The sequence below is a fragment of the Pelodiscus sinensis genome, chromosome 3, assembly GCF_052426305.1.
Source record: "Pelodiscus sinensis isolate ZL-2025 chromosome 3, ASM5242630v1, whole genome shotgun sequence".
Lineage (NCBI taxonomy): Eukaryota > Metazoa > Chordata > Testudines > Trionychidae > Pelodiscus > Pelodiscus sinensis.
This window is the reverse complement of record NC_143054.1, coordinates 39,394,313-39,407,328: the sequence shown is the minus strand read 5'-3', so window position 1 is coordinate 39,407,328 and position 13,016 is coordinate 39,394,313. Positions and strand designations below refer to the sequence as shown.

Here is a 13,016-nt window from a genome sequence, read left to right as displayed (position 1 = left end):
GAAAGCAGGGTGTGCAGCTGCTGGGGACACGGTACATCTACACAGCATTTTCAATCCTATGGCAGTGAGTGTCAGAGACTGTGTCCACAGACTCAGGCTCATGGGGCTTGCACTACAGTAGTAAAAATAGTGGTGTGGACATTCAGGCACATGCTGGAGCTCAGGGTCTAAAAAACATCCACTTCCTGGCCTCGGAGCCTGAGCTTGAATGTCTACACAGATGTTTCTATCCCCATAGTGTGAGCCAGAGTTTGTAGGCCTGGTCCCTGAGATTGGTCACCTTCTGGGCAGGGACATTGAAATGCACTGTAGCCATAGAGCCAAATCAGGAAAATATTGATAACCTGGCCACTACCCATATCCACCTACCCAAATAAATGGAATGGTTTAGCAGAAATCTTTGTGAGGAAAACCACATGCATCCACTGTACACTTCTAAATAGAACAGGCCAGACCCTCATTGATGTATATCAGCATATCTCCCTTGATTTTGGTGGAGTTACACCAATTTACAGCTGCTAAGGATCATAATTAAAGAACTGCATAGGCAGAAATGTACTCATTTTTAAAAACAAAAGAAATGTCAAGCCAGCTCTGCCCAGAGATGCATTTGGGATCTCAGGCTGGGTTCAGTGGGAGCTGTATGCAAATATAAGGGCAAACTCTAACCTGTATTCTATTTTAATGTATTCCTCTCCTTTTCATCCATATCTCTTGTGAAAAAACCATTCCTACGGCAAGATAACCTTTCTTTTCCCTTCTTCCCCAAGTGTTGCGCATAGTGCTGGACTGTGATTGGCTCTGGTGAAGGTACAGTGAAGGGAGCGTACATGGAATCAATTCCCCATCCCTCTGTGCAAGGGTCAGGCATAACCACAGTCCCTGAACTTGAAAATGTAAATGGCCTGATCCAGCTAGTGAGCCCAGCAGCAAAAGCCAGCGTGAAGAGGAGAGGTTGGGTGCAGACACATTTAAAGCCATCTATGACAGAATGCATTGAGTTAACAGGTTGATCATTCTGACAGCAATTAATTCCGCCAGAGAAGCCAGAGTGTAGTAATTAATTAAAGTTAATTATCTATTCAGCTATGAGGGGCAGATGACCTAAAGAGACAATTAATCCCTCAGCTGGAAACTGATGAGAAGGAAACAGGAAAGAAGTGAGAAGGAGAGCAGACCAGGTCTAACTGAGGCTAGTCTCAGAGATCTCAGAAAAGAGAGACCTTTGTGATGATCAGGCCCTCAAAGTCCTGGCAGAAGGGGGGATACTTCATGGGACTATGAAGATGCTGGTGAATGAAATGTAAGTAAAAAAAAAAATCACACTTTGAATACACAAGCAGCGAATTATGACCTAATTTCTATTTTGCTAGAAGGCAGGAACAGACTAAGCCCTGCTCTGTTAGGGTATGTCTACACTACCCCGCTAGTTCGTGGAATGAGGAGTAACGGTAGTTCGAACTAGGAAGCCTAGTTCGAACTACCTAGTTCGTGCCCCATGTAGCCGCGCTGCACGGGGTTCGAACGAGCAGGGTTTTAAAAATGGCGGCGCCCCGCTTATGCAAATGAAGCCCGGGAAATTCAAATCCCGGGCTTCATTTGCAAGTGCGGTATGCCTACATTACCCTCCTAGTTCGAAATAGGAGGATAGTGTAGACATACCCTTACATAGTACAGCACCAGTCAGCAGAAAAAGTAGCCATCTGTAAAGAAAGAAGTAGGCTGTACCACCATTAAGGATAGGCTCTTTGGGTCTCAAAGGACCATATTTTCAGGAGGATAATCCCACTTGAATTGCCTCTTGGTGTAATGTGACCACACTATAGAACATTGAATAAATTCCATATTTATATAGTGCTATGCTTTGGATTCAAGAACATAAAAATGGTCATCTTGGATGAGACAAAAGGTCCATCTAGCCCAGTATCAGACAGAGGTCAATGCCAGGTGGTCCAGAGGGGGTGAACAAAACAGGTAATCATCAAATGCTCCATTCCCTGTCATTCATTCCCAGCTTCTAACAAACAGAGGCTAGGGACACCATTCCTGCTCATCCTAGCTAATAGACATTGATAGACCTATCCTCCATGAATTTATCTAGTTCTTTTTTGAACCCTGGTAAAGACCTGGCCTTCACAACATCCTCTGGCAAGGAGTACCACAGGTTGCAACCTATTCATTTTACTTGCTGACTCCTAGTTCTTTTGGTTTGGAAGCAAGTAAATAACCTTTCCTAATTCACTTTTCCACACAAGCTATGATTTTGTAGACCTCTATCATATTCCCCATATAGTCTCCTATTTTCTAAAATGAAAAGTCTTAGTTTAATTAATCCCAACCTCAGCTGTTCCATACTCCTAATCATTTTTGTTGTCCTTTTCTGAACTTTTTCCAATACAAAAATATCTTTTTTGAAATGAGGTAACCATATCTTCATGCAGTATTCAAGATGTGGTTATACCATGGATTTAAAGAGGCACTAAAATATTCTGTCTTATTCTCTATCCCTTTTTTAATGATTCCTAACATTCTGTTTGCTTTCTTGACTTCTGTTACACATTGGGTGGATGTTTGTAGACAAATATCCACAATGACTCTAAGTTCTCTCTCTTGAGTGGTAGCAGCTAATTTAGTCTCCATCAATTTATACATGTAGTTGAGATTGTGTTTTCCAATCTGTATTACTTTGCATTTATCAACATTAAAATTCATTTGCCATTTTGTTGCTCAGTCACCTAGTTTCCTTTTGAAGCTCTTCATAGTCTGCTTTGGACTTAACTGTCATGAGCAGTTTGGTATCATCTGCACATTTTGCCACTTCACTGTTTACTCCTTTCTCCAGATAACTTATGAATATGTTGAATACGATTGGTCCCAGTATAGACCCCTGTGGGACACCACTGGTTACCTCTCTCATTCGGAAAACTCATCATTTATTTATACCTTTTGTTTCCTATCTTTTAACCAATTACCAATCCATGAGAGGACCTTCCCTCTAATCCCATGACAGCTTACTTTGCTTAAAAGCCTTTGGTGAGGAACCCTGACAAAGACTTTCTGGAAATCGAAGTACACTATATCCACTGGATCCCCTTGTCCACATGTTTGTTGATCCCCTCAAATAATTTGAATAGATTGGTGAGGCGTGGTTTCCCTTTACAGCAATCATGTTGACTTTTCCCCAACAAATTATATTAAGCTATGTGTCTGACAATTCTGTTCTTAGCTATAGTTTCAATTAATGTGCCTGGTATTGAGGTTAGACTTACCGACCTGTAATAGACAGTACCACTTCTATAGTCACTTGTAAAAATTAACTATCCTCTAGTAGGTATAGAAAATAATTTAAAGGATAGGTTACAATCCACAGTTAGTGGTTCTACAATTTCACATTTGAATTCTTTCAGAACTCTTGGGTGAATGCCATCTGGTCCCAGTGACTTGTTAGTGTTTAGTTTACAAATTTACTCCAAAACCTCCTCTGACACCTCAGTCTTGGACAGTTCTCGGATTTGTCACCTAAAAGAATGTTTCAGATCTGGGAATCTTCCTTACATCCTCAGCCATGGAGGCCAATGCAAAAAAAATGAGTTTCTCTTCGGTAACCTTATCATCCTTGAGTGCTCCTTTAGCATCTTTATTGTCCAGTGGCACCACTGGTTGTTTAGAAGGCTTCCTGCTTCTGATGTACTTAGTTGAGTTTTTGGCTAGCTCTATTTCAGATTCCTTTTTGGCCTTACTAATTATAGTTTTACACTCCATTTGACAGAGTTTGTGCTCCTTTTTATTTTCCTCACTAGGATTTAACTTCCACTTTTTAAATTATGCCTTTTTATCTATCTCTGCTTCTTTTACTTGGTTTTTAAGCCACAGTGGCACTCTTTTGGTGCTCCTACTGTGGTTTTTTAATTTGGGGTATACATTTAAGTTGAACCTCTATTATAGTGTCTTTGGAAAGTTTCCTTGCATCTTTTAGGGAATTTACTTTTGGCACTATATTTTTAAATTTCTGTTTAACTAACCTCTTCGTTTTTGTGTAGTTCCTCTTTCTGAAATTAAATGTCATAGTGTTGGGCTGCTGTGTGGTTGTTTTTTTTTTTTCCTGACACAGATGTTAAATTTAATTATATTATGATTACTATTACAAAGTGCTCCAACTATATTCACCTCTTGGACCAGATCCTGTACTCCACTTAAGACTAAATCAAGAATTGTCTCTCCTCTTTTAGGTTCCAGAACCAGCTGCTTCCAGAAACTGTCATGTAAGGTTTCAAAAAACTTTCTCTGTATCCCATCCTGAGGTTTCATGTACCCAGTCCATCTGGGGATAGTTGAAATCTCCCATTGTTATTGAGGTTTTTATTTCATTTCTTTTAGGCTTCTTTCATTATACTATAGAGCTAAATGTTCTACTTGCTAAGCCCTCTCAAAACAAAGCATGAAAAACATACCTCTGACAAACATGAATGCACTGTACTCAGTCACTCCACCCTTCGTAATTACTCGCAGCGTGTATAAGCCTTCATCATCTTTGTTCAGGTGGGTGAAAGACAGTGCTGCCTGGCCTTCTCCAAAGTACATTTTTGTCCACTTGGAGTCTTTTAGTAGCACATCTGGAAGGGAATTGTGATCAAGTATATGTCAATGAGTTAGCAATAACAATCTTCACCAAAGTTGACTTCTTTGTTAATTAGTGGCACAGTCTGCTGTTTATGCCAACTTTACTCATCATGGTTATATGTGGATATTATGAATACACACACACACACACACGAATTAAGCTATGCCCTGCAAACTCATTTCACCAGTGAGTATGGGGAGAGGCATGTACAATTTAACTATTTTGTGCTGTACCTGTTACACTAAAGAAAATGATTTTCCTTCACCATCATTTTTAATATACTGACAAGAAAATATTTAAAGCTCCATTTTGAAATAATTCTGTGAAAACCTACAGTACACAGTAACAACAGCAGTGTGTAATGTATTTAATTTTAAACACACTTTTCTGCTTATTCAGGTCAAATGTCAGATTAGTCAAATTTCTTTCCGCACATTTAAAGACCAAATTTCAATTTAATCTGAAGCTTTGCTGTAAAGACACACTGACTCTTAAATCCTCCAGGCATGCCTGCTGAGCAGGGAATCCAATTAAATCTGAATTTCTCACAGGTCAGAGGTGGTGCCCTGCGATTAATGTAAATTAGTCTGATTGACTAGTGAGATGAGAGTGATGAAACGAGCAGAATATTTTATGCTGGCCAAGGAAGTCCCTCTGTCTCACTTTCTTTTAATAATTGATAGGAGAACTCTTGATTTTTAACCCATTGAGTGCTATTATAATCAATGCAACAGCATTATGTGCAAAGTTTAGCTACAGCCCTATGCTTGATTATTGCCCTGTTGCTTAAATACACTTTGGGGCAGATGTCCAAAAGGTTGCAGACAAGTCATTTTAGCCCAAAGATATATATATAGAACATGGAGCTTCACGGGGGGTGGGTGGAAAAAAAGTGCCACATCTTTAAGTGATAAAGCTGACAGTAAAGGGCTGGGTAATGAATATATGGCTACATGCCTACATAAATTGAAGCAAGAAGTTATACCATTATCCAGGCACTTCCACATGCCTGATTCTTAAGGGAATCTTTCAGGATTTGTACAAGGTAATTGCAATGAGACCTCTTTCCAGCTCTTAATCATGGGCTCTTTATATAACTGTCCAAGGCAGAATCATACAAAATGGCTGCCCATTGCGAGCTGACCACAGGAGATCTCACAAGCAGGAGCAGGTATAGGGGGCTCTGTCAGCAGGGTGGAACATCTTCCATATAAGAGCATAAAAACTTAAACAGAATAATTATTCTCCCCTCTTCACTCCTCCCACTGTGGCAAAAACCATCCAATGAGCTGGATCTGCAAGCAGATGATAAAACAGGCAGGTGACCCCTCTCACTGGGGAATTGCATCCTTTGAACGCCTGGCCTGATCACCCAGATGCCTTGCTCCCCTGCTCCGGAGTGTTTGCTGTGCATATTCGAGTTTGGTCCATTAAAGTGGAGGCAGTCAGAGAGCATGTGGCTGGCCCTTGTGTTCCTGCTGTCTTCTGAAACTTATAATCCACTCCCATACTGTTTGCCATCAACTCTGTAATTGACCTGCTTTGGTCTCCTTTGATGTTCATTGATTGTTATTCCTTGGAAGTTTGGTTTAGAGGTGACAAGAGTTGTTAGTCACCCATTCACACATAATTGACCACTAATAGTTTTTCTTATCCCACATTTAGATAACAAGTGTAAATAGTTACCTCCATGAATGAGACCAGCACTAACCTTACCATTGTCAACCCCTGGGTCCACTTTGCCAGTTATTGTGATTTAGAAAAACCCCAGGGAATTATTTGTTATTGCCTTGTGATCTGTTTGTTTTTTATTTTAATGATTATCTGGCGTCCACATAGGTAATTGTAATTAGTTGTAATTGACTACAGTTGACTGTAAATTATATTTAGGTGAACTCTCCCAAAAGTTAAATGAGTGCCAGTGTTTGTAACAATAAAAACCAGGATTTTTCTTTAGTTTTGAGTCGTGGTCTCATCCTACCAGCATCCCCTTCGAGCCTAGCATTTTAGCGGGGCTGGACAATAATGTACCAGATTCTGCTTCTGATGCATTTTGCAGTTTGTGCTCACTGCATTGGGTAGAGCCATGTGATCAGACTGAAGTGAAAGCTGAACTCTCCCCCCACCCTCCCAGCTTTTGCATTTTATTTTTAATTTTCTTCTAGTTTATGAAAAACCTAGAGCACAGTGATCCCAATGAAGTTCAAGGCTGAGGGATCAGCTCCTCTGAAAACCAGGCCACTTACTTAGGTGCCTGAATATATACATTGGTGCCTTCCTTTACAATGTAGGGGATTCAGTAACTTCCCAAGCAAAGCCTAAGAGGGAATTAGCTTTAGAGACTAGAATAGGACCCAGGAGTTCTGTCTGTCTAGAGTTATATGCAGGGCCGGACTAAGGGGTGGGCTAGCTGGGCAGCTGCCCAGGGCGCCAACCTATGGGGGACTCCTGTTGGGCTGCAGTGGCCGCCCAGTGCAAGGACCATGTTAACCCCCGCAACAGCACCCTTCCCCCCATAGCCGAAGGGCCCTGCATGGCCAGGTGCAGCCTGCCCCGGGCGGCCCTGGGCTGCACGCCATCGGCGGTGGCTGGGCCGACTGGGCAGTGCATGCACCATGTGTCTTCCCACGTGCATGTGCTGTGTGCCTGGAGGTGGGGCCATGCGCCCCGGAAGCGGCACCGCACACCTGGGGCCCGGGAAGCCAAAATGGCTTGGGCCGGCCCAGGTTATATGGCCTCTTATGTGGCCATAATATATGAGTTCCAGGCTCTCACTTCCATACTGAAACCACTAGAATATGTTTCTTTCACCATGAGCTATATGCTGTCAATTCCAGAAAGTTCTTGGCTGTGTCTAGACTGCATCCCCTTTCCGTAAAAGGGATGCAAATTAGACATATCGCAATTGCAAATGAAGCGGGGATTTAAATCTCCCCCACTTCATTAGCATAATGAAGCTTTGACGGAAAAAAGCGCCAGTCTAGACGCGGATCTTTTGGAAAATAAAGCCTTTTCCAAAAGATCCCTCATTTTAAGAGGGATAAGGGATCTTTTTGGAAAAGGCTTTATTTTCTAAAAGATCCGCGTCTAGACTAGTGCTTTTTTCCGATAAAGCTCCGAGCTGGAAAAAAGCGGCAGCCATTTTTATGCTAATGAAGTGGGGGAGATTTAAATCCCCGCTTCACTTGCAATTGCGATATGTCTAATTTGCATCCCTTTTACGGAAAAGGGATGCAGTCTAGACACAGCTCTTGAGAATAAGTCTGGAAGTGCCAGGAACCTTGATTTTTCTCAAGATACACTGAAAACAGAGAGCTTTACCATGTGTTCTGAGTTACCAAACATATTCCCTTAAATTGCAGCTAGTTTTTGTTTAAATCACATATGCACTGATAGAAATTACAGTGTTTGCATTTTTTCCCTTTATAATTTCCCATGTTACATATTCTACTAAAATGTCAGCCACATTCCACACTCTTTACACTTTTGTGTAAATCTGATATAACTTCTTTGACCTTCATGGAGTCCTTAGATACCCATATGACCAAGTGAAGATTCTGACCCTCCATCTTTATAATGTATTTATTACTTTAGAACTTTTTAAAGAAAATCTGCAACCAGTCAAAATTGCATCCAAACTGGACTTAAATGAACAATCTTCAGAGGTAACTTCAGTTCAAGTTCTTTACAATCTTAAATTGGTTTAAATAAGATAGGAATTTTAAATGAACGCCTTTTACTGTCAGAGACTTCATTCAGAGGATTTGACTCAAGTGACTTATATATTTTGAATAGTTTAGTGACCAAGAACTGCTCTAAAGCTTATTAATTCTGAACAAACACAAATTCTCTTGTGTATAATTAATAGAAGTAAACCACAGAGAGCAATCTCAGGTCATTAGTTGTCTATCATTTGAATAATAAAATCTGTAGAAGTTTAATTAAAAAATAAATTATTTTAATACCAAACCAGAATTCAATATAACTTGTCTGAAATAATAAATGTAAGTCCGAGTTTTGAGTTCAATGCCCATTTCTTTCTAAATCAGAGAATTTTAAAAGACAGCCATCATGTTAATTCCATTATTAACCTTCTTGCCCTCAAAATTTATGCAGTGGATCTCTTGGCCTAAAAGTTTCACTGCCAACATTTGAGGCATATAGCAAGTATCCAATACAATCACATAATAATCACATTAATCCCCGCAGTTCTTGGGTGGGAGAATACACACATAAACCTCCCCATGATGTCAGTGTCAGAGGTCAGTTTTTTAACTCATGTTCATTAGAACAATACTCTTTACTCCAATATCTAAACGATTTAATAGGAAATAAACTCTTAACCTCATTCAAGCCAATGGCAAGATACCCACTGACTTCAGTCAGGCCTGGATTTCATGCCCAATCTTCACCTCAATGAGAACATTCTCCTCTCAGCATGGGTGCATCTCAAAATAAGCTACACAATCTGAGCTACACAAATTGTAAATTTTGTAAATCTCTACACCTTTGAAATAGTATGATAGATGCCTATTTCCCTGCAGGACAATGAACCTATGCAAATCCTCAGGACCTGAATCTATGTCTTGACACTAAGCTCAGATTCCTTCAAACTGCTTCTTTGGCTTCTCCATAATTCTCTTTGTTCCATATCTATGTATTTTGTCACCTACATCTTCTCGCTCTTCACTGCTATTTATGTCAGTTTTTTGCTCACTTCAGCAGAGTCAGACTAAGAAGGGAAATCTTTCATCTGAGATAGTCACAAAGTAAAAAAGATCTATTGGGAACTGTCAAAATAAATCTTTTTTTCTGTTAGGAAGGTGAATTCTAAACCTACACACATAGCCTGTGAGAGAATCTGCACATGAACAATTAAAATGCACTTAAATGGAGCCAAATGAAGTGAAAATTTACTTACTATCTCTGTACCATTCAACACGAGGTCGAAGCCTAGTCAGATCTGGGGTGACCAGCAGAGTACATTTGAGTGTAACTGTTTCACCTTCCATCCCAAAGGTAACACCAAACTTCTCCAAAAACTGAACATCAATATGGGTGAAGCAAACATCTGATGACAGGGGCACTGCACACAGAGAAATCATGAGAATATTAAGCACTAGAGGATTGTTGTCCCGATAAGAGCAGTAAATAGAATCCATGGGTGATGCATATTGCTAGTCAATACTTGCAGCTGGGAAATTAAAAGCACATGCACATCTTACATTGTCATGTCTTAACATTTAGAAAGGAAAGCTAGAGACAATATTTATTATTTTGAGCTGAAAAAAATATTACTGTACTCAGGTGCCAGGCAATGATAAGATTGCACAACGATACATTTTCTCACAAACAAGAAATACACTTACAATGGATGGGTAATATTGCACCAGGGTATGGCTCTTCATCCCCTCTGAATCCTGTAAACAAGGACAGTTAAGAATCAACCCAAATAAGGGTGACATTTATTTCTTATTTGTAGAAGTGTTGTAGCCATGTTGGTACCAGGATATGAGAGACAATATCCTTTATTGACCCAACTTCTCTTGGTGTAAGGAACAACCTTTTTACCTTCAAATAGCACTTTTCTGCAGTTTTGTAGAAAATCACCAGAATGTCTGAATTAATTATAAGGAGGGCATATACTGTTGAGTACAAGGGTTTCACACATGCTGTATGAAGATTTAAAATGACATGGGCAATCAAGAATTAGCAGGCAGTAGTATGTGTTACAAATTGTTGCAGTGAGCCATGAAACCAATGTCTCTCTTAAATCTGAAGCAAAATACAGGACTATGTAGCACTTTAAAGACTAAGAAGATGGTTTATTAGATGATGAGCTTTTGTGGGCCAGACCCACTTCCTCAGATCAAGCAGTGGAAGAAAAGAGTCACAACCATATATACCGTATATATGGTTGTGACTCTTTTCTTCCACTACTTGATCTGAGGAAGAGTCACAACCATATATACGGTATATATGGTTGTGACTCTTTTCTTCCACTGCTTGATCTGAGGAAGAGTCACAACCATATATACGGTATATATGGTTGTGACTCTTTTCTTCCACTGCTTGATCTGAGGAAGTGGGTCTGGCCCACAAAAGCTCTTCATCTAATAAACCATCTTGTTAGTCTTTAAAGTGCTACATAGTCCTGCATTTTGCTTCAGCTACACCAGACTAACACGGCTACATTTCTATTACTATTCTATTAAATCTGTGGATTTTAGTGTCTAGAAGAGCTAAAAATGTACGTCCCCAGGCTCATCTTTGGAGGGTAATTTGCATTCCTTTGAGGATGAGGACAGGTTTTTTTTATTATATTTATTCCAGGCTTAATTGTTTTATAAGACTTACTCCTCACAACCACAGCAGCGTTGGTTGACACCTGTCCATGGACATTTGTTGCAATTGCTGTATAGGTAGCAGTATCATCAAAATTAGCTCTGTGGGGAAAAGAGACAAAGTACTGTTAATATAAATGAAATTATAAGATCAAAAATAATTTACACTGCATCAAATGCAGCCACACAGGGTCTAGTGTTGAAATAACTCCCACTCTTCCCCACCCAAGGACAATGGGCTTAATTCTTTTTCCATCATGATCAAACAGGAGTAATTCCACTGGAGTCACACTGCTGTAAAGTTGTGGTGAGCTCTTTGTATTTTTTAAGAGCCCCTGAATATTTTGATTGTGTAAAATTAATTTGGAAACTCTCAGATGAAAGGGATAAAAATATGGCTGCAAGATTATGGACACCAGGTGTGAAAGAACAGAGCACACTCAAAAGTGTGTGATGCAAGGATCCCAAGTTTTGTGGCATACCATATGGATATCGCTGGAGTGATAAGAATGGCACGCATTTGCTTCTGAGCCATGTCATATATTTTCGATTGTGACATGCCACAAAGTGGAATAACTGATGCCACTTACTTCCAGAAATTTACCTCTTGCTGACCATAAACAGGACCAGATGATGGGTCAAATAAAAGAATTAAATGTACAGGGCTCCTAGCTCCTCCCAAAGACAGATCTTCAGCCTTGTAGTTTACAGTAGCAAAATAAAGTGGCAAAATATGGAATAGATTTTTACAATAATTATCAAAGACATAATAGAAAACCCCACGACTTGCTTGGATTACCACAAGAGACCAAGATAGTGGCATAAATACTACAGCATGTGGGGTTGTTGTGTATGCTGGGAAAACAAATTAATCACTTTTTAACTCTAAATTGTTGCTCTTTTAATACACACACAAAATAAACCAGTAATTCTTCACAAATCTATCTAAAGTTGAACTGACCCTTTGCTGTGGTATCTGGTCTTATGAAACTTTGGACATGAATCCTTAGCTTCTTAATATGGAAAGAAAATACAGCATAAAATTAAAATAACACTAACAGTCTGATGTAAAAGATCAAAAAACGAGGAAAACCTGCAGTAAGTTTTCTATTCTCTTCTTAATCTACACAGTTATCTCTAGGTATTTAAGCATAAGTGGCATATAGGATTCACACTCTATATGTCAAATTGGTTTGTTTGGGATTTCTGACACAAAGGATGACATTAGCATTCGTATTATTTTATATATTTGTTTGTTTATTATTCAAGCATTCCATCCCATAGAAGCTAGAGCCTCCTGAGTGGCAGCTTACCACGAGCTGCTCTGCACTCCAGAACCCAACTTTGCAGCATGAAAGATGACCTTTGGACTCTGCAGCCACACCCACATCCTTACACATTGAGGGCACATCCATGCAGCAAGGCAAAAGTCAAATTAAGCTATGGAATTCTGATACGTCAATTGCACAGCTGAAGTTAAAATAGCTTAACCTGGCTTTTGGCGCTGTCTACGCAGCAGGAAGTAGAAGGAAGAGCACTCTTCCTTCCACTTCCCTTACTCCTCGTGAAATGAGGGTTACCAGAGTCAGAGTAAGAAGTCCTGCAGCTTGCTATTACTTTGAAATAATGTTGTTTTTTTCTAAATTAGTTATTCCAAATAACATCAGTTATTCCAAAATAACGCTGCTGAAATAATGCTGCTGTGTAGACATAGTCTGATTGTGCTTCCCATAGAATCCAGAAGGGATGGAAGATCTCCCCCTCAGTATTTAAATTTAAACAAGCATAAAACATTTAGATTCTTGTGCCATAATGTATCACTACTAGTACCTTACCTGTCCTGCAGTGACATTTGCAAAGCCAGGATACTTACACATTTTGGGGGGTTTCTGTTTTACTTTTTAAAGCAATGCTTGTGGAATTTGAAAACTAAGAGCTGTGGCTAGTTAGGCATACTGAAGCAGATCTTACATAGCTATATGCAATCTTCCCCCCACACAAGTCGGTGAATGCTCTGTCAAGGCCCCTGCTATGACAGCTCTAGATCTTCT

General features: G+C 39.8%; 1 protein-coding gene across 1 annotated transcript in view; it reads right to left on the bottom strand.

Moving 5' to 3' along the window:
- The window catches only part of MYOM2 (myomesin 2), a 106,345-nt gene that overhangs the window by 73,101 nt on the left and 20,228 nt on the right, over window positions 1–13,016 (bottom strand). The window contains 4 exon segments of the mRNA XM_006137769.5: window positions 4,452–4,613; window positions 9,543–9,707; window positions 9,991–10,041; window positions 10,979–11,067. Coding sequence (XP_006137831.3) covers window positions 4,452–4,613; window positions 9,543–9,707; window positions 9,991–10,041; window positions 10,979–11,067 — 467 coding nt within the window.